The sequence below is a fragment of the Schistocerca americana genome, chromosome 5, assembly GCF_021461395.2.
Source record: "Schistocerca americana isolate TAMUIC-IGC-003095 chromosome 5, iqSchAmer2.1, whole genome shotgun sequence".
Classification (NCBI taxonomy): Eukaryota; Metazoa; Arthropoda; class Insecta; order Orthoptera; family Acrididae; genus Schistocerca; species Schistocerca americana.
This window is the reverse complement of record NC_060123.1, coordinates 690,771,839-690,794,046: the sequence shown is the minus strand read 5'-3', so window position 1 is coordinate 690,794,046 and position 22,208 is coordinate 690,771,839. Positions and strand designations below refer to the sequence as shown.

Here is a 22,208-nt window from a genome sequence, read left to right as displayed (position 1 = left end):
ATCCAGACAGGGTAGTGGCCATGAAGGTTGTCGTCCACTCCTCATTGAGCAGTGTCTGCAAGGACAGGCAAGCAGAAGGAGAGGTCTATGGCTGTAGATGAACCTTTAGTGGTCTTAAAATGTATACCTTGACACCTGTTCATCAATGTAATACCTGCACTGCATGTTAGATCCTCAAGTATCTGACTCTTGAGGCAAGTGGTGTTAGAACCACATAGTGCACTGAGTGTTTTAAAATACCCTATAAGGAGAAGGGACAGACTAGTTCGTCAAGATGATGTGTGTGGATCTCACTGTCAATGGGCTCATGGAGCAGCAGGTGCACAGAACACACCATGAGTGCAACATGGGCCAGTATCCAAACAGCAACCACTTGTAGTGTTGTGGTTAAGGGCACAGCTGAGGAGTGTAAAGTGACCTTGACAAATACTGCTACGCCATCTTTTGCCCTGTCACCAGTAAGCTCGTCTTTCCTGCATGGGTGATGGCATACAAGTACAGGTACATTGTAGAATCCAAGTACAGGTACATCAATCTGCTTAAAATGAGGGGTCTGAAGATGAGGCATCAAAATACATGATGTCCTCATCATGAGTCAGACACATGAGAATGATGTTTGATGATGCCCGGGACAGCTTTCGACCTGAATGCTGAGATCTTTTCCCTCAAGGGTGAGGGGGAAAGAGGGTATTGAGAGGCACTCTGCTTTGAGGAAAGTGGGAATTCTGAGGCATTTTCCTTTGGGATGCCTTCCTGATGCTCAATGCGAGAACATTGCTGGTCTCTTCTGTCGTAGCTGCCTATTTCTTGAATTTTGCGTTCCTCAGCAAAGAACACGGCAGTTTTGGCTCCAGACTGGGTTACTCTCAGAGCAGTTAAAACAGACAGCTGGAGACGGATAGTGAGTCCCAGCTTCATGGCCTTCCTCTCCACACTGCCACAGGTCACTTCACCAGTCTCAGTTTCTCCATTATTCCTATGTCCTTTGCTCCACGTCCATTATTCTCTTTAATACCAACTCTTGTTTCAGCTCTGTTACATCCGTTTCCCTAATGTCATGGTGTATGACTACACCATTGCTGGAGTTAACTGAGTTACGTAACTCAACAATTATGTCACAATCAGCAAATTTATATGACTTCATAAGTAGTTCCACCTGCCTTACACTGTTAGTTTACACCAGTAAATAACTATTTCACAATCACTTGATAGACTTTAAGGTGCCAACACACCCTTCTAAGCCTTTATGAATATAGACGGGGTTTTCAAACATCCCCTTCTTCCTCTTGATCACTTAAAAAACATTCTGATTATGATTGCTTCAGCCCCATTACCAAACACATGTTGACTATCAGAAGGACTAGCCTCCCTCATTCGTTTGGATGAATAGGTGTGGGTACTCCCAACTGGTACAGCCATCATGCTGGGAGGAGGAGAAGATCTCAAGGATTCCCTCTTGGTTTAATGAGCAGCTAGGGTCTACTCAGAGAGACCCACTTGCCTCAGTAAGCCTTACACCACTGAGGTGTTGCACTTTCCCCAAATGTTGCCCACTAAATGACTGTTCAACCTCAACAGTGATGTGTATCATCAGTGAACAACATATCTCAAGACAGAGAGCTTTGTCCCATTCTCACAATCAGGGCAGTCAAGCAAAGATCTCTGTTCCCTGGGGTACACAATATTCCTCTGCCTTGCCAACAGAGCCTACGACAACAGAGGACTGGTGGCACTTACTAGTCCCCACTTCAGGAACCCTGGGTTCACAAAACTTGTACCCAGCAAACAAATGATGATCTCCTGAGGGTCTGATGGAGCCAGCAATAGAGATTAGCTTCTTGGTGAAGAGGTCCACTTGGAAGTCCACAAGCCCCAGAGTATTGGGTGTTATCTAGAAGTCAATATACACAGCTCCCATGATTCCTCCTGAAGGCAACAACGACTCTGGTAAACTATGATCAGTACCACATCCACCTCTCATGGCAGCTTCTAGAACACTGAGGTGGACAGGTCTTCACCTCCTTCCTCAAGCCTACTGCCTATAGCACATGTGGACTAGGCCTAAGAGGGTGAAGGTGGGTCCCCAGCATAGACTGATAACGTTGTCCAAAGCTGAGAAACATGGGGCACAAGCAGGAAGCCCTGTTAGATGCTCCAAAAATGGCAGTGTCAGCAGGTTGTATACGTTGTGTTATGCTGTCCTCTGGTGGAAACACACTGTCCTCTGCCCCAAATGGTTGTAAATTCCTTCAGATGTTCAGAGATGATGCTCCACTGTGATGTCAAAGTCTTGCTGTGCCTACTGGGTTCCTCCTTTGTCTCTTCATCCTTTAAAGTCTCCTATTAGGAAACAAGAGCAGGAAGTGGTGATCTATGAAGCTTTGCAAAGGAGCAGCTACACCTCAGGTAATGCACATGCCCTGTCTCTCTGTCTGGATGCCAGGTTGGCCACCACAGGATGGGTATGGTGGCAGATGATCTCCAGTCCACTCTTGGTGAGAAGGAGCACAGGCACTCATCACATCTGTGCAAGTGATCTCACCAGCTGCCAAAACTGGGTCGGTTGGCCATCCAGGATTTGAGATAATTAGAGTGGCACCTCAGCAGATGAACCACTTAATGGGGTTTCTTGCTGATTTGTCCCAACCATAAGAGGATAATACGAGGGGTGGTAATCCCCCTAAGACCTTCCATTTGATGTTAAGAAGCACAGAGCTTATCAGTGGGGCACGTGAAGGTGGGAAGACCACCAGAGAGTGAAGAGGCTAAATAGGCCAGGTCCTGTATTGCACATTACTCTGCAAGTAAACATGACATTACCAATGTACTACTATGTGACGCATACACAGAATTGTAGTTGATGTCTATTAGATTCTATACAGAATTTGAGGTTTAATTAGACCCTCTTTTGACCATAATACACCATAGATCGCTCAAACAAACTATTATGATGAGTAGCTGGGAGAAATCACAGGTCAGCTTTTTTAGAACAAGGATAGGAGAAATGATCCACAAAATTACCATCCAATATCACTGGTGTCAATACTTTTCCCATGTGAAAACCTGAAATCCATAGATCGAGGAGATTAACTGAGTGTAACATTTCCTGATCTTCAAAAAGCACTTGTCTCACTACAACATTTGTTAAGTAAAGTATGAGCGAATGGGGAATCAAATAAATTTCATGACTTGGTTATTGATTGAGGACTTCTTGGTAGGGAGTGTCTAGCGTGTTATCTACATATTCGTTTAATAGATACAGATGTAACTTCTGGTGTTTTGCAGATGATCATTTATCTACAGTGAAGTACTGTCTGGAAGAAGCTGTGCAAGTATTCATTCTGATCTGGATAAGATTTCAAGGTTGTGCAAAGACTGTTCCTTGCTTTACACGAGCCAACATAAAATTGTACATTTCACTAAAGGCTGGAATAAACTACATCTCCCCCCCCCCTTTTTTTTTTTTTCCAGCTAGCCTACATTATATTAATGTTTCTGTACAATAATACTTAACATTTATATCTCCTATCTTGATCAAAGTCAGAGTTTAGATGATAATGTACATAGCTGTGCAACAGCTGACAGAAAAAAAAGAAAGCAGAATCACCCTTCTCATAATAACTTATACTTTAATTTCATCTCACAGAATGTACAAAATATAAAAGCCACCTAATTGTTATTACACCAACTAATTAAATTTTAATTTGTTACAATTGTTCAGACTTCATCAGGACCCATATGGAGGTAATCAGGTGTGGGTGTACGAACATCAGCAGGCTTGTTGTCTGATAAGGAAGCAGCACTTTCTACAGAAAGTGTTTCCAACATTTTGCTTGCAACCTCAAGCATCTGTAAACAAAGAAGAATAATGAATTTCTTATCTCTCAGTCTTATCTAGGATTTAATCTATCCTTACACTACCATGCAGTAACCAAACATTATTCCAGCCTTTCCACTGCTCATGTATGAATCAGTGCAACTTACATATAAACTTTCCTAGTTAATGTTCCCAATGTCCCTTTTTTTCTCTGTTTCAGGACATACAAATGAAGAAAGATATAACTGCATAAGCTTCCACAGCCAGAATCAGTTAACATAAGCCTTTGGGCTATGGAATCGCCTTTTATTGTAAATAACTATCACCTACGTTTTGGTCATTTCTGGGTCAGCCAGTGTATTCTTGTTGTACAGCACCTTATATTTTGGTAAAAATGGTGTGTTGAACATAAAATAAGGTCACAGTCCTAAAAAAAACTAAGGTATTACATGATAGGTTGTGGTAGAAGAAATGCATATCTGCTGTTTTCTATTGTTCCTCACAAAGTGCGCTAACAGACACTGACAACTGGCATATGGACTCTCATTTTCCTCATGCTGGACAAAGGCCATGCAGTGGCAGTTAAGTGCTCATAACGATCTGTCTCAAGTTGTTAGTGCAGCCAGCTGAACTCTGATGTCTGACAGCTAGGATGGTGCATGTCTGAGTACATCCTCTCTGTTCATGTTGTTAGGATGTTTTAATATCTCATTGGCCTCTCTGATCCTGTGTTTTACCATCCCAGAATGCAGCTTTCATTGAATTTTATTTTCGGGCCACAGTCTTCATGGCGTTTGCTCACTGCAGATTTGTTGTGCTGCCCAAGTTGAATGTACTGCTCATGCTCCAGTGTATTGCTACAGATCTGAAAGTTCTGTCGATGTAGATTTCTCCACACTCATAGTCTACATTGTGCAGACCTGCAATCTGCAGACACTTTACCTTGTCCTTGTTCGAGCCTAATACATTCTGAATCTTGCAGGTGTTGTAGAGGATGGCCTGGACACCAACTCATGCAGATGTTTACCAATTCTGTTGATGACATTCTTCACATATGGTAAGTGTGCTGCTAGCTGTAGTTGGTTGATGTCCAGTCTTTTGTGCATTCTTTTGTTTGGGCCAGTCTACATCAGTAAAACCAGCAAGCCTGCAGCAGCAAACATACAGAAGTATGAGTGGTACATTCAACTTTGGCAGCACAACAAATATGCAGTGGCCAAACAGTAGAAGACTGATGCAAGAAAATAAAATTCTTGAAACCTGTGTACTTATCACACACCCAGGGAGTGTGAAATATAGGATATGAGAGGCCATTGAGATATTAAAACACCCCAGCATGAATAGAGAGGATAGACTCAAGCTTGCACCATCCTGACTGCCAGCAATCAGAGCCTAACAGGGTGCACTAATAACAAGAGATGTTTCCCGCCAGTAGCAACCAATAATATCTTTAGTTTTTAGAACTATGACACAATGTCATGCAAAGCAGAGCAATCTACACAAAATATACGTGACTTTACCATAAAAAATACACCAGTAGACCCAAGAGGAGGCCACTGCAACCATAGCTGAAACACAGGTGACAGTTATTTATAATACGGCGGAGTACCATACACAGGAGGCTTTATGACACAGTCCCATATGCAGAAGACTTTATGTTAAATGAAGATACAGTTTAATGGGAAACAAATGGAAGGGCTTTCATGATGCACGGAAGAAATGCCTCCCCCAATGTCAAAAACAGAACATCGGAGCTTTTAAAGCATCACAGTTGAATTTTCCGTCTACAAGAATTTGTCTACAATGCATGGATACACCAAACACACTTTATTATCTGAGCCATTTAAATTTTTGCAACATCAAACATCACAACAGATACATACCAACATGCTCTCTCTCTCTCTCTCTCTCTCTCCCTCCCCGTCCTTGTCATTGACTGAGACCTACCACAAAACTAACAACCACCTGTCACTTATTAAAGGTTTCAATTGTTTTGTTGGAACAGAAAAATTAGCACCTGTGTCCTTTAACATGTTTTATACAACCACTACTTTCAACACTTATTTCCTCTCAATCAACAGCACCTTCTCATAATTTGTTGAACCACTTAATCCTTTTTTTTTTTTTTTTTTTTTTTTTTTTTTTTTTTTTTTTTTTACATAAACAGCAGCTACTTGGTCTTTCACTCAAACAAAGCAGTAAAAGACAGCACACAAACAACTTTTACACTAAAATATATTACTTATTACACCACCACCACCACCACCACCACCAACAACAACAACAACAACAAAAAACTGTGGCTATGCACACATGCGCACACTCGCACACTCACTCACTCACTCACTCTTTGTACAGAAGCTTGGAAGACACAGGAGTGTCTTGGATATTAAAATCTCATTCACTAAGGCAACCTGAAATATTTAGCAATGAATTAACTTTTAATATTCATAGTAACTCCCAACACACAAAGTTAATACAGAGAATGCTGACTGAATACAAGCCTTATAGTATCGTAGAAGGAGAACAAGAGATGAATACACTAAGATTCAGAAGGATGTAGGTTGCAGTAGTTATTTGGTGATGAAGAGGCTTGCACAGGATAGAGTAGCATGGAGAGCTGTGTCATACCAGTCTTTGGACTGAAGACCACAACAACAACAACAACAACAACAATACAAGTATTATCCAGTCAGTAAGTTCCCACACCACATGAGTGAAGATGTAACATGTGGCTTTTGAGTGGATATTTTGTGTTTGCAGTATTGCCACTATTCTGGGTGAATGGCATTCAAGTGTTAGTACATGACAACATTTTTCAGCTCACATAATATAATGGTTACCCGTACTAGGTACATATACAGTTTCGTAGCCAAAGCAGTGTAAGTCATCAACATGTCCACTACAATGAACCCAATGGCCAGTCACCCCCCCTTCTTTATTCTGAATTCGGCCAACTGTGGACCTCATGGTAGGCTTCTTGGCTACTCTTACCCTATCTTCCTGGAACCTATTCAGTCTCTCACTTCTTCGCCTTTTCTCCTTCTTAAAAATGTAATGTGTGGACCTCTTTTTTAATGGTTTCTTCAAATGATTTCCCCCCCTACATTTTGCTCCTGAATCCTTCTTAGTTTCAATCAGTTCTAGTATAATGCCACTTTCTTGTGGATCTCTTTACACCTCTCCCACCCACTTTGAAGCAATGGCGGTTCATGCAAAATTTTACAAATGTGCTACAATACTACAAAAATAAACAGACTGTGTTGCACTATGTCATGACTTAAAATTGTTGCAATATTAGTTTTACATAATGCAATAGATCAAGTATGTTGCTATGATTTCCATTATTTATTATTATTATTATTATTATTATTATTAGTATTATTAATGCTTTAATATGTCATAGATCTTTCACTTCCCCAGTACTACACATATCAGTGTTACCGAAAATAAACAAAGAAAACAGAAAAGTGTATTGCGAACATCAAACCCACATATACAACTCTTTCCATAGACTTAAATACTAAATTTCCTCATATATTTGCTCTTTTTTACCACTTCCTATAATAGCCTTTTGACTTATAAGGGTAGTAATTGTAGCTAAATTGAACATATTTATTTTGGATATGTAAATTGAACTGCTTAAATATATTTAAATCTTATAATAATCATTTAACACCACAAGAAATTAAAAAAGTACATGATGGTAGCACTGGGAATCGAACCTAACCCAGCAAACTGCCCAGTTGGTACCCTTAGCCACTGGGCTACAGTACCAATATGTCAGCTGCTCCTCTAAAATTGCTTGTACTCTATACTTTCACAATAATTTTCATGTATTTTCAACAAACAATATTGACCTGGTTCTGCGGGCAACACAGCACCCTCAGTGCCAGTAGGGATGATATAAGATCAGAGCATGTGTTATTGACAACAGACATCTGCATCCCTTCTCTGACTATCATAGTGTGGCTGACCATCATTTCAGTACTCGATATTGGTTATACTGGTACTGGTCATCATGGAGGCAGCACCACAAATCATGGTTTTGTCCATTTTATTTGTATACCAACATGCATTGGAAGAGAAATGGCATAATTTTAGTGGGATTTCCAGCTCACATTCGAAATGAATCGGCATAATTTTAGCATGATTTACAGCTTACACTTGAAGAGAAATGGCACAATTTTAGTGTGAAATTATAGTGTGCTGTAGCACATGATCACCAGCTGCCACTACTTAAAAGTGAACTTTTAAATGTATGATATGACAAGGTCTGCTTAAAAAGTTGGTTTTTGTCCATTCTAGCTAGGGGTCAATGAAATTTCAACTGTTGTTTACACATTTAGTCCACAATCCTTTTGATGTTCTTATGGATCTCTTCCTTTTTTCCTATTCTTTGAAGTTCCACCAGTAGTCTTTTGGGGTCCTGGAATTTTCCTCAGACTCTTCCTTTCCTTCTTTTCAAGTACTTCCATGACTGTTCCTTATTCTAAATAAACAGACACATAAAAACATAAATGCCTTCTGAATTTATAATTGGATTACAGTGCCTGATTTTGGCCTTTAGGATATTGTTCATTTGTTGTACTTGTTCTGTGTTAGTGTCATGCAAGGTCTAATTTTCTGGCTCTTACTTTGACTTCTATCCAGTCCACTGGGTTGGATTTATTCTCTGAGGTATTTAAATTAATCTGTCTTTTAATCTTCCCATATTTTACCTCCAAGTATTTCTATCCTTGCTGTCTATGTTCCATACAATTCCACCTTTTCACATGAGACTTTTAGACCTATTTTTCCAGTGATTTCATGCAAGATTTCCAGTTTCCATCTAAAAGGACCAGGTCACTGCTAAAAGCTAAATACCTGATTTCAAAGTTGTTTCCTTTCTTCCCAAGGTGTATTTCACTCACTCCTCCCAACTTCAGAGTTCTTCCCAGATTTTCATTATTTTCTTCAGGATGATACTGAAGAGAATTAGGGGTTAATATTTCTCTTGCCTCACCCCTGTCTTTATTTCAAAGGTTCTCAGATTTCTCAAAAAATACTTAACTTTTGGGAAGGTGTCTTTCAGGGTTTGTATTACAGTTTCCATCATTTTCCAAAAGTCAGAATTCCTCTGAAACCCTAAAAAAGTTTGACCATCAACTGAGTCATACAATCTTTTGGAATCAAAAATTACTATTGTATTCTTCCTTCTTATTGCTCAATTCTCAGAATGGACTTGAAGTTGAATATCTGTTCCACCCATGACCTGCCTTTTTGGAAACCAACATTTCCAGTCTTTTAGTATCTTTTCAGTCTTCCATGTTTCTTCTATAAGGCGATGTATTCCATCTGCAGCGACTTCCTCTCCAATTTTCCACATTTTTGCTGCAATGCTGTCTTCACCTTGTGCTTTATTATTTTTGAGTTCCATGATTAAATCCTTAATTTTACCAAGGTTTGGAGTCTAAATTAAAGTGGATTTGTTTCTGAGAATCCCATCTTTACAGAGGCTCTTCACAGTTTGACAGCACTATGAAACAGTCAAGAGCTGACTGTTCTCTTTGTCATTTTAATATGCTAACACTCATTTGCCTAAAACACAGACATGGTGGCTGATTTCTTTGTAGTGTCTCTCTGGAGGTCCTGTAAAAGTCACTCGCATTCTTCTTTTTGAACTCTTCCTCCACCTTTTACACATTACTCTTTTAAGGTTGAATAATAAGTACACAGTTTATCCTCCACTCATTTTTGTTTTTCGAACTAACATCTGAAAAGGACAGTTGTTCCAGGTAATAGAACATTGTAGATGAAGATACAATTTCTTGCATATACTGTTGTGTATTAAACTTGATTCTTAACTCGAGATACCGTTAAACGGAGTACTCTTCATTTACGTTATGCAACAGACATGTTTTTAAACACTGTAAATTAAACTCTAGGCAATGGACAATATTATACACAATAATTGGAATAAATAATCTTACATTATTATGGGACATATGGCTACAATGCCGTAGTCTGTGAGATCGTGAAATTGGTTGAAAGCTACCTAACACAGTACTAGAACTTATGTTGAGAAACAAAAATGTTTTACACTGTAAACAACAATGTTATGCAATGGGCAATACTGAACATACTCCACTACTCAAATATAAAGTATTTCAATCTATATTGTTGAAGATTGTGTGGAGAGGAATATGAAATTCTGTTATGTTTTAATTTTGTGTAGCAGTTTGTGTCATTGTGGTGGTTTGTGGGCACATGGCTGGTTGATAGCAACACATGAAACTTGAAAGTGGCAATGTAGTCAGTTGAAATTGAGCATTCAGAACCAGCTGGGGATTTCAAGCTAAATGTTTGTTTATCTCAAGTGCTTCTAATAGGCTTAGTTTTCTTCCTCTGTTGCCTACATGTAGCACTACGCTGTGGATTTGGTATTTGTGTCCTTCCTTCAGCACATAATTGGCACAGGTGGAGTCTGACTTATGCAATCTCCAGCTGTGTTTGTGTACCATCAGCCTAGTTGTTATGGTCCTACCTGTGTGACCAATATACAATTTGTTGCAATCACTGCAAGTGATTTCGTAAACACCGCTGTTAATAATGTTATATCTGTAATTGGAGAAACAACAAATAACGATTGGTGTGAGTTCCAAATTCTGTTTATTGCCAACAGTTCCACAATACTAACACAACTTGGTGCTTGATCAAGGGCAGTGACTCGGCAGCAGAGTCCAAGTCCGGTATGGTAAACAGTCGTAGCACAGTGTAGCATCGTTCCTGGGTGCGACATCGACGTAGCAAGTAGGTAGCCCAACACGAGAGTGCCAGGTGTGGCTGTGTATGCGGCTATATAGGGCAAGTGGCGGAGGAATATGCCTGCCGTAATCGAGTCTGCTTGTCGTGTCCTGTTATGATTGGCGGCGCGGCCTCACGTAACTATCTCTCGGGAGGACGCCGGCCGAGGTTGCCATGACATTCGGAGGCATTCAGTGTGTCTGTCAGTGCCTGCGCTGTACAGCTGTTCAATAGGCTATGGACTCTAGTGCTCCTACACAAAATAAAGTTTTTTTAATTGCAGGATTTGAGAATTTTGGCTAATCTTTCCGATAGCTTTGCTTAATATGGGATAGTACACTGGTTGGTTTTACATATGACTGTTGCTGCAGAGGCGGCATACGCAAAGGGTAACATTTTCTTCTTTGTTCTTTTTATGTAAAATGTTGTTAATTAATTCAGGGGTAAAGCCATTGTTCAATGTAGTACATTTAATTGTGTCTGATTCTGTTTGAAAATTCTGTTTTGACATTGGTATCTACGTAAGGCAATATACCATGGAATAGAAGGCAGCACGTTGTGAACATGAGTGTATTACAGAGTCTGTTGAGGTAGGTTTTCTGTAAATTACCGAACTGTGTGTTTTAGTGGTATCTAGGTGGAGATCTAACAGATTAATGGATTTTTCAACGATCTCAATAGTAAATGGAAATGCCATGTGGCTAGGGCCTCCCGTCGGGTAGACTGTTCCCCTGGTGCGAGTCTTTTGAGTTGACGCCACTTTGGCGACTTGTGTGTCAATGGGGATGAAATGAGGATGGTAAGGACAACATAACACCCAGTCCCTGAGTGGAAAAAATCTCCGACCCAGCTGGGAATCGAACCTGGGCTGTTAGATATGACATTCCGTCGCGCTGACCACTCAGCTACCAGGGGCGGACCGATCTGCATACCGAACTGTGTGTTTTCGTGTTGTGAGTTCAGATGTTCAAGGAATGTGTTCCCAACTGTCTTTTGGTTCCAGACCACAGACACAGTACATCTCTTACATATATGTACTAATATTTGATATTATTACTGAGAGGCTCATTATGTAAGAACTGGTTTTAGAAATGGTCCATGAAGGTATCTGCTAAAAGAGGACTGAGGGGAGGCCCCACTGCAAAGTTTGTGTTGACCAGCATCAGATTGAAAATAATTTGTTGTAAACATGTCTGGGTGACCAGTTTTGTGCCTTCTACTTGTAAAAGGTTGATACCTGCCCTTTATAGTAGTTTTGTCAAAAATCAAGGCATTCTTAAACTGGTATGTTTGTAAACAAGCTGTTAATATCAAAAGATACTAGTTTTATGCTATGTGGAACAGGGAGGTCTTTAATTTTGTTAACAATGTCCATAAAATTAATAATTCCAATCTTTGATTTAAATTTTGTTGGTTGGTTGGTTGGTTTGGGGAAGGAGACCAGACAGCGTGGTCACCGGTCTCATCGGATTAGGGAAGGATGGGGAAGGAAGTCGGCCGTGCCCTTTCAGAGGAACCATCCCGGCATTTGCCTGGAGTGATTTAGGGAAATCACGGAAAACCTAAATCAGGATGGCCGGACGCAGGATTGAACCGTCGTCCTTCCGAATGCGAGTTTAAATTTTGTCTTGGTTTTGATACAGAAATGTACTTCTTTGATAATTTTGTAGTTTGGTGTGGTGTAAGTTGGCACCAAAGGTCATAAAGGTTGTCCTTTATTTGTGTTGTTTAAGAGATTCACCCAGTTTAGGAGCCATTGGGTTCATGTTGTTGAAAAACTTAGCTTCATATTCACAAGTTACGCTTTTGCAGGTCTTGGTTAAGTTTTTAATTTCTCTGTTGGTGGTTTTGGTGGGATCTTTGGTGTAGATATGGTAGCAACTGAGTGTGAGAAATTGTTTCACTTTCTTAGCATAATCACTTTTATCTGCTCTTGTGAGAATGTTGTCATTCTGGGTAATTTTCTTCTTTATGTCCTTCAGTGTGTTGTGGTCCACATATTGTGATGTAGGAGTGTCTAACTCAAGCCACTTTTGTATATCATGACTCACTATGTGTTTGGTTGCAATGTCATTGTTTACACTGCATTCTATATCAACTTTTAAAAAATAGAATTGTTTTTCAGAAGGTTTATGGGGAGGAACATATTTGAAACCTTTTACTAGCACTTCCATTTCTTTCTTGGAAAGAACTTGTTGTTGTTGGCAGGAGAGCCAACACCGTGTTACTAGAGGAGGCCGAAAGGCACGCGTTTTAGCTCACGCAGGCTGGCGTGATGTCTGGAACAGGACAAGGAAATTAGAATCTAGAAAAACGGACGTAGCTGGTGGAACACTTAACTTTAATCCATTAATGATGAACGTCGTTCTTGACGGTACATGATTCACAATATCAATAGTAACTGATAATGGCGCCTTGCTAGGTCGTAGCAAATGACATAGCTGAAGGCTATGCTAAACTATTGTATCGACAAATGAGCGTGTATTTTGTCAGTGAACCATCGCTAGCAAAGTCGGCTGTACAACTGGGGCGAGTGCTAGGAAGTCTCTCTAGACCTGCCGTGTGGCGCCACTCGGTCTGCAATCACTGATAGTGGCGACACGCGGGTCCGACATATACTTACGGACCGCGGGCTACCAGCTAGCAAGTGTGGTGTCTGTCGGTGACACCACAGAAATGTTTCAGATAACTTTTCTACTCATTCCCTAAAGCTGAAGATAGTCTCATAAGCCAAAAACTACTTCGAAATACCACATCGAGGAAATAAAAGGAACACAAATATTCAAAGTGACTTTGAAAACATATTTACATGACAGGTGCTATTATACTGCAAATGAACATCTGTTAACATAAATTTAAATTATTTCCTTTGGTAAATGAATATCTGTTCAAATAATTTTAAATTATTTCTTTTTTTGTATTATGTTTCTGAAACAGTTTTTTTATCTTTTGTACTATATATTAATAAAATTATTTAATTGGATAGATCAAAAATCTACTTACCAAGCGGTGGCAGAACACACATATAAAAGATTGTCGTGATTTGGATGCTTTTGTAGGCAGTGGCTCCTTCTTTAGGCAGAAGGGTTGAAGGGGAAAGGAAGAAGGGTGAAGGAAAAGGAATGGAGAGATCTAAGAAAAGGGGTAGATTTTGGGAAAGTGAACCAGAACTGTGGTTCAGGGGAGACTTACCATATGGGATGAGAAGGAAAGACTGATTGTTGGGGGATGCATGAGACGAGATTTGAAAACCTGAGAGCTTAAAGGAGGAAAAAAGGGTAATATGCAAGATAGAAATTACTACTAAAACATCGTGCACGAGTTAATAAGAGTGAGAATAAGTGCACTGCACGTAACAGAGGTGGGAGGGGGTGGTGAAAAATAGACGGGAAAGACAATGAAAGATGTAGAAAACAATGAAGTTGCAACCAAGCACACAGTAAGTCATGATATACAAAAATGGCTTGAGTTAGACACTCCTGCATCACAATATGTGGACCACAACACACTGAAGAACATAACGAAGAAAATTACTCAAAATGACAACATTATCACAAAAGCAGATAAAAGTAATTATGTTAAGAAAGTTAAACAATTTCTCACACTCAATTGCTACCATATCTACACCAAAGATCCCACCAAAACCACCAACAGAGACATTAAAGACTTAACCAAGACCTGCAAAAGTGTAACTTGTGAATATGAAGCTAAGTATTTCAACAACATGAACCCAGTGGCATGTGAATCTCGTAAACAACACAAGGAAAGGCCCACTTTTATGATCTTTTGTGCCAACATACATCACACCAAACTACAAAATTATCAAAGAAGTACATTTCTGTATCAAAACTGAGATAAAATTTAAGTCTAAGATTGGCATTATTAATTTCATGGGCATTGCTAACAAAATTAAAGACCTCACTATTCCACATAGCGTAAAACTAGTATCTTTTGATGTTAGCAGCTTATTTACAAACATAGAAAGTGAAAGAACACCTTGATATTTTGACAGAACTACTATACAGGGCAGGTATCAACCTTGTACAAGCAGAAGACACAAAACTGATCACCCAGACATGTTTACAACAAATTATTTTCATTTTGAAGGTACTCAATGCAAATAGATAGTTAGCTTTGCAGTGGGGCCTCGTCTCAGTCCTCTTTTAGCAGAAACTTTCATGGACCATTTCGAAAAACAGTTCCTACATAATGAGCCTCTCAGTGATAACATCAAATATTAGTACAGATATGTAGAAGATGTACTGTGTCTGTGGACTGGAACCAAAAGACAATTGGGAATGCATTCCTTGAACATTTAAACTCAATACGAAAACACACAGACCCTGATGTTCCCAAGATTTAATATCACACAAACATGCTGCCTTCTATTTCACGGTATATTGTCTTATGTAGATACCAATGTCAAAACAGAATTTTCCAACAGAATCAGAACAAAAAAGAAAGGCTTACCCTTTGTGTATGCCTCCTCTGCAGCAACAGTCATATCTAAAACCAACCAAGAGTAGTACCCGATATTAAGCAAAGCTATCTGAAAGATTAGCCAAAATCCTCAAATCCTGCAATTAAAAAAACTTTATTTTATGTAAGAGCACTAGAGTCCATAGCCTATTGAACAGCAAGGCCAAAAAGCTTTATTAAAAGTGGTGTTTACGAAATCACTTGCAATGATTGCAACAAACTGTATATTGGTCACACAGGCAGGACCATAACAACTAGGCTCATGGTACACAAGTCAGACTCCACCTGTGCCGAACATGTGCTGAAGGAAGGACACAAATACCAAATGCACAGCGTACTGCTACATGTAGGCAACAGAGGAAGAAAAGTGAGACTATTAGAAGCATTTGAGATAAACAAACATTTAGCTTAAAATCCCCAGCTGGTTCTGAATGCTCAATTACAGTTGACTACATTGCCACTTTCAAGCTTCATGTGTTGCTATCAAAAAGCTATATACTCACAAACCGCCACAATGACACATACTGCTACACAAAATTAAAACATAACAGAATTTCCTATTCCTCTCCACACAACCTTCAACAATGTAGATTGTAATACTTTATATTTGAGTAGTGGAGTATGTTCAGTATTGCCCATTGCATAACAATGTTATTTACAGTGTAAAACATTTTTGTTTCTCAACATAAGTTACTAGTACTGTGTTAGGTAGCTTTCAACCAATTTCACGACCTCACAGACCTTGGCATTGTAGCCATATATCCTGTAATAATGTAAGATTATTTATTCTAATTATTGTGTGTAATACTGTCCATTGCCTAGAGTTTAATTTACGATGTTGAAAAACATGTCTGTTGCATGACATAAATGAAGAGTACTGTGTTAAACAGTATCTCGGGGGTGGGGGGCGAGGGCTGGAGAACATTTAACCTGTAATATTGTGTAGTTTAGCTAATTATAGTGCTTAACATTGTCCATTGTACATTGTCTATTGTGTAAAGTGTAATTTCAACATTAAGAAACAAGTTTGATGTACAACACTATATGCAAGTGATTGTATCTTCGTCTAAAGTGTTCAGTTTTCGAACCACTGTCACTTTCAGGAGCTAGTCAATTGTTTCCTGAAGATGGCCTAATAAGCCAAAAACTAGTTCAAGATAAACAAAAATCAGTAGAGCAAAAACAGTGTACTTGATATTCAACCTTAAATATGGAACTGTTCTACCAAGATATAATGGAAGAATCCATGAATAGCATTTTACTTTTGTCATTTTCCAATTCTCTGCTCTAATGATCTTGGTTGTCTCTTCTCTTTCATTCTTGAAGTCTTTCCAGTTTTCCTCAGTCATCTTCAAGTTCCACCTATTTCAGGATATTTTTCCTTCAAGTGTTTTGTCAGATTTCTCATTCCATCATCTTTGCTTCTGTTTTTGTGAAGAGCCTACGAACTATTGGATGCTTACATTAAAGCTTCTTTGATTTCTTCACAGCTGTTCATCTCTATATTAGACAGGTTTTCATGGTTCACATCTTCTCTTGCTTCAGTTATTGATTTTAGGATTTGGTCTTTCACATTGGTCTGTTTGGCTGAAATATTACTTCGATCTCTGGGAGGTTGTGGTTAGAGTCAATGTTGCACTCTTACTTACTTTTGAAATTTAGTATTTCTTTTCAGTATTGTGCTATTATTGTAACACGGTCAATCTGTAACTCTTAGCACTGTGTTCCACATTTTCTTTTTCCGTTGGAGGGCTTTGAAGTATGTTCAGCTGCAGGTTGGATCATCTACAGAAGGCGGCAAGTCTTTCCTCATCATCATTGGTGCTTACATGTCCTCGGTAGTCTCCCACTATTGTTCTACTTTTATTTTCTCAAATCACTTGGGCAATGAGTTCACTGAGCAACATTTTAACATGGTGAGGAATTTTGCTGCATCGTCAAGTTTCCCAAAAGTTGTCCATTTATTTTCTGAGTTTCTCTGGTAACTTGAGCTGTCGAATATTTGTTGGGGGCCTGAACACCGATGAAAGGTTATATCTCTTCAGGAGCCGGCTAAAATTCGATAGCTCATGAGACCTGTGTAGGACGATCTAGGGCTTAGAACGCCTGTAGTGTACAAGATACCATGTCAGTATGGCTGTTACTACGTCGGCCAGTACGCACTGTGGAGCAACGCCGGACAGAACATGAGAGGTGCTTACGCCTACACTATCTAGAAAAATCAGCCATGGTAGAACACGCCTTAGAAAATGGACACCAAATTCTATTCGACGAAACATCTGTCGTTATGAGGACGAAGGGATTTTGGGATAGTGTCATAAGAGAAGCTATTGAAATAAAAACGTCTGAAAACACCATCAACAAGGACGGTGGTTTGCAGCTCAGCACAGCCTGGGACTTGGCCATCGTGAGGTTAAAACGGGTGCAACAGACACGGGATGAAAACATTACTATATATGGTGAGGAAGAGAGCACTAGTGATGTCACAACCAGAAGTGCAGCTATATAATGACGCGGCCACGGCGACACAGCAGTCAGTCTTACCACTTGACAATGACGGAGGAGAGCTCAGTCGAAAGCTCGTGGGATTTTAACCACCTGACGCGCCTGGAAGCCCGAGAAAATTTTATTGAGCTGCAGTATGTCACCCTGCTTACCATCTTCTCCATACAACTTTTGACCAGGATGCTAAGTTTTTTAGAGATTCTGTATACTGCCATGATCTCCCATAAAGTTTCTCTGTGCACTTAATACACTCCTGGAAATGGAAAAAAGAACACATTGACACCGGTGTGTCAGACCCACCATACTTGCTCCGGACACTGCGAGAGGGCTGTACAAGCAATGATCACATGCACGGCACAGCGGACACACCAGGAACCGTGGTGTTGGCCGTCGAATGGCGCTAGCTGCGCAGCATTTGTGCACCGCCGCCGTCAGTGTCAGCCAGTTTGCCGTGGCATACGGAGCTCCATCGCAGTCTTTAACACTGGTAGCATGCCGCAACAGCGTGGACGTGAACCGTATGTGCAGTTGACGGTCTTTGAGCGAGGGCGTATAGTGGGCATGCGGGAGGCCGGGTGGACGTACCGCCGAATCGCTCAACACGTGGGGCGTGAGGTCTCCACAGAACATCGATGTTGTCGCCAGTGGTCGGCAGGAGGTGCACGTGCCCGTCGACCTGGGACCGGACCGCAGCGACGCACGCCAAGACCGTAGGATCCTACGCAGTGCCGTAGGGGACCGCACCGCCACTTCCCAGCAAATTAGGGACACTGTTGCTCCTGGGGTATCGGCGAGGACCATTCGCAACCGTCTCCATGAAGCTGGGCTACGGTCTCGCACACCGTTAGGCCGTCTTCCGCTCACGCCCCAACATCGTGCAGCCCGCCTCCAGTGGTGTCGCGACAGGCGTGAATGGAGGGACGAATGGAGACGTGTCGTCTTCAGCGATGAGAGTCGCTTCTGCCTTGGTGCCAATGATGGTCGTATGCGTGTTTGGCGCCGTGCAGGTGAGCGCCACAATCAGGACTGCATACGACCGAGGCATACAGGGCCAACACCTGGCATCATGGTGTGGGGAGCGATCTCCTACACTGGCCGTACACCACTGGTGATCGTCGAGGGGACACTGAATAGTGCACGGTACATCCAAACCGTCATCGAACCCATCGTTCTACCATTCCTAGACCGGCAAGGGAACTTGCTGTTCCAACAGGACAATGCACGTCCGCATGTATCCCGTGCCACCCAACGTGCTCTAGAAGGTGTAAGTCAACTACCCTGGCCAGCAAGATCTCCGAATCTGTCCCCCATTGAGCATGTTTGGGACTGGATGAAGCGTCGTCTCACGCAGTCTGCATGTCCAGCACGAACGCTGGTCCAACTGAGGCGCCAGATGGAAATGGCACGGCAAGCCGTTCCACAGGACTACATCCAGCATCTCTACGATCGTCTCCATGGGAGAATAGCAGCCTGCATTGCTGCGAAAGGTGGATATACACTGTACTAGTGCCGACATTGTGCATGCTCTGTTGCCTGTGTCTATGTGCCTGTGGTTCTGTCAGTGTGATCATGTGATGTATCTGACCCCAGGAATGTGTCAATAAAGTTTCCCCTTCCTGGGACAATGAATTCACGGTGTTCTTATTTCAATTTCCAGGAGTGTAGTTGGCTTTCTAAAAAGTCTATAATGGGTAATAAATGTCCTTGTTGTATATCAATACTGTTTCATTGATGGTCCTGATGCAGAATATGCTGTCTATTGTTGATCTATTTTTCCAAAACCATTCTGATAGTCCCCTGTTATGTCATCAGTAAAGAATGTGAGTCTTCACAATATAATACATGACAGTATTTTGTATGTCGTGACTAGCTGTGAAATTCCCCCTCAGTTCTTCTGATTTCATTTATCTCTATATTTGTGTATATGGATGATAACCATTGATTCCCTCCATTCACCTGTTATTTTTTCATCTCATCTCATCTCATCTATTCCTCTTTAATGGTGATGTAAAACTGTGGATGGATTCCATTATATTCTTTTTGACTACAATGGCTTCATAGAGTCATCACATTTGAGCTATATTTATAACAGGTTTTCCATTATAGATTCTGTACCTTTCTGATTCTATTGGATGTTCATTCAGGTATCTGATCTCTTGAAAAGTCAGTATGTAAATGTTTCCTTCTCTTTAAACAAGATATCTGTATGGTGCAAAAAGTAGCAATGAACCCTAAATAATGAAATATGTAAGATCACCAGATGAGTACTACAAGAAATCCATTATATTTAGATTAAATGATAAATCACACAAATCCAAAGGGTGTCAATTTAACAAAATACTTAAGAATTACAATTACAAACATTTTAAATTGGAACAATAACACAGATAACGTTATGGGGAAGGCAAACTGAAGACATTGTGTCTGATATGGAGAAGGTAAATATCAGTGGTTATAAACTAGCTGCACATATGAGTAGAGAGAATAAGGTGAGAGGAGGAGTTGCCATATATGTCAAAAGTTATCACTGTGTAGAAAGCTTAGATACTAAAAAGTTTTGTCTAAAGCAACATATAGATGCATGTGCCTGTCAACTTAAACTGAAGGAGGGCTCTTTTACAATTGTAACACTATATAGGCCCCTTAAGGAAACTTTCATTTATTCCTGGAAAACTTGGATGCCTTGTTGTGCTATCTGTCAGATAGGGGAAAGCAAATTATTATTTGTGGGGTCTTCAATGTTGATTCACTAAAAGAGCGTAATAGGAAGAATGACCTGGAAGTCTTGCTCGGTTCTTTCAATTTGACATCTGTCATTAATTTTCCTACTCGGGTAGTAAAGGACAGCAGCATGTTGATAGATAACACTTTCATAGACCAAGATAGGTTTAAAAACTCAAATTTTTGTCCTGTTGAGAACGGCCTATCTAACCATGATGCTCAGCTAGTTACAGTATATGACATAGCTCCATTCAGTAATTCGAAACTACCCTCCAGAGTTGTGCATTCAATTAATGACTCAACAACTAGAATTTTCAGAGACAATCTTCAGCAGTTAGACTGGGATGAGGTGTACAAGAAACCCGATGCTAATTTAAAATATAACTTATTTCATGATACACTTGTAAGAGAATTTGAAAACTGTTTCCCCAAGAAAGTAGTTAAATCTAATTATAAGAAACCAAGCAAAAACCTTGGCTTACTAAAGAAATAAAAATATCTTGCAACCACAAAAGGGAACTGTATCTAACAACAAGAAAGGGTAATGACCCAGAAACAGCCAAATATTATAAAAACTACTGTGCTACATTACGAAAGGTTATTAAAAACTCCAGAAGCATGTGCATCACGTCTGAGATTAATACCTCTGATAACAAAATCAAAACAATTTGGAATATTATTACAAGGGAGACAGGGCAACCAAGAGTACAGGATGACGGCATCACCATCAAAGTGAATGAAAACTTTATAAACAACAAGCCGGAAGTCGAAAACATTTTGAATAATCATTTTTTAAATGTTGCAGAGAAAATAGGATCTAAATGTTCATTAGAAGAAGCAAGGCAGTTAATGGAAGAGGCCTTACCCACACCATTTGATACAATTGAAATTCCACCCACCTCTCCTTCTGAAATTAGGAAGATAATAAACTCTCTCAAGAATAAAAGCTCACAAGGAATTGATGTCATTTCCAGCAGGATAATAAAAGCTTGTTCCCAAGAAATAAGTGGGCTTCTTACCCACATATGTAGCTCTCTGAAGCAGGGTACTTTCCCAGATAGATTGAAGTATGCCATTGTTAAACCACTGCATAAAAAAGGGGATACGTCTGATGTCAACAACTACCGCCCAATCTCTCTTCTGACTGCCTTATCCAGAATTCTTGAGAAAGTAATTTATTGTAGAGTGGCTTCACACCTTTGTAAAAATAAAGTTTTAACAAAATGTCAGTTTGGTTTCCAGAAGGGTATTTCAACGGAAAATGCTATATATACTTTCACTAATGAAACATTAATAGCTCTGAGTAACCGGAAGTCACCCGTTGGGATTTTTTGAGATCTATCACAGGCTTCTGACTGTGTAAATCATGGAATACTTCTAGATAAGCTCAAGTACTGTGGTATGAATGGGACAGCGTTCAAATGGTTTAAATCATACCTAACTGGGAGAGTGCAGAAAGTTGAAATAAACAGTTCACATAATATGCAAAAAACTGATTTCTCAAACTGAGGAACAACCAAGAATGGAGTGCCGCAAGGTTCGGTCTTGGGTCCTCTGCTGTTCTTAATACACATCAATGACTTGCCATTCTATATTCACGAAGACGCAAAGCTGGTACTTTTTGCCGATGATACAAGTATAGCTATCACACCCAACTGACAAGAATTAACTGGTGAAATTGTAAACGATGTTTTTCAGAAAATCATTAAGTGGTTCTCTGCAAATGGACTCTCATTAAACTTTGACAAAACACAATATATACAGTTCCACACAGTAAATGGAATGACATCATTAATAAATACAGACTTTGATAAGAAATCAGTAGCTAAGGTAGAATATTCAAAATTTCTAGGTGTGTGCATTGATGAGGGGTTGAACTGGAAAAAACACACTGAGGATC

General features: G+C 40.1%; 1 protein-coding gene across 3 annotated transcripts in view; it reads right to left on the bottom strand.

Moving 5' to 3' along the window:
• Positions 1–3,622: 3,622 nt before the first annotated feature.
• LOC124615942 (Bardet-Biedl syndrome 4 protein) overlaps positions 3,623–22,208 on the bottom strand; it is a 127,804-nt gene continuing 109,218 nt past the window's right edge. The window contains exons 10-11 of one of the 3 annotated variants that reach the window (XM_047144137.1): positions 5,338–5,385; positions 3,623–3,849 (exon numbers count right to left, since the gene is read on the bottom strand). In XM_047144137.1, the coding sequence (XP_047000093.1) occupies positions 3,718–3,849; positions 5,338–5,385 (180 nt within the window). In that variant the 3' untranslated portion in view covers positions 3,623–3,717. Of the gene's footprint in view, positions 3,850–4,759; positions 4,965–5,337; positions 5,386–22,208 lie in introns of all 3 variants that reach the window. The other 2 variants (XR_006979821.1, XM_047144138.1) reach the window with 2 other exon arrangements.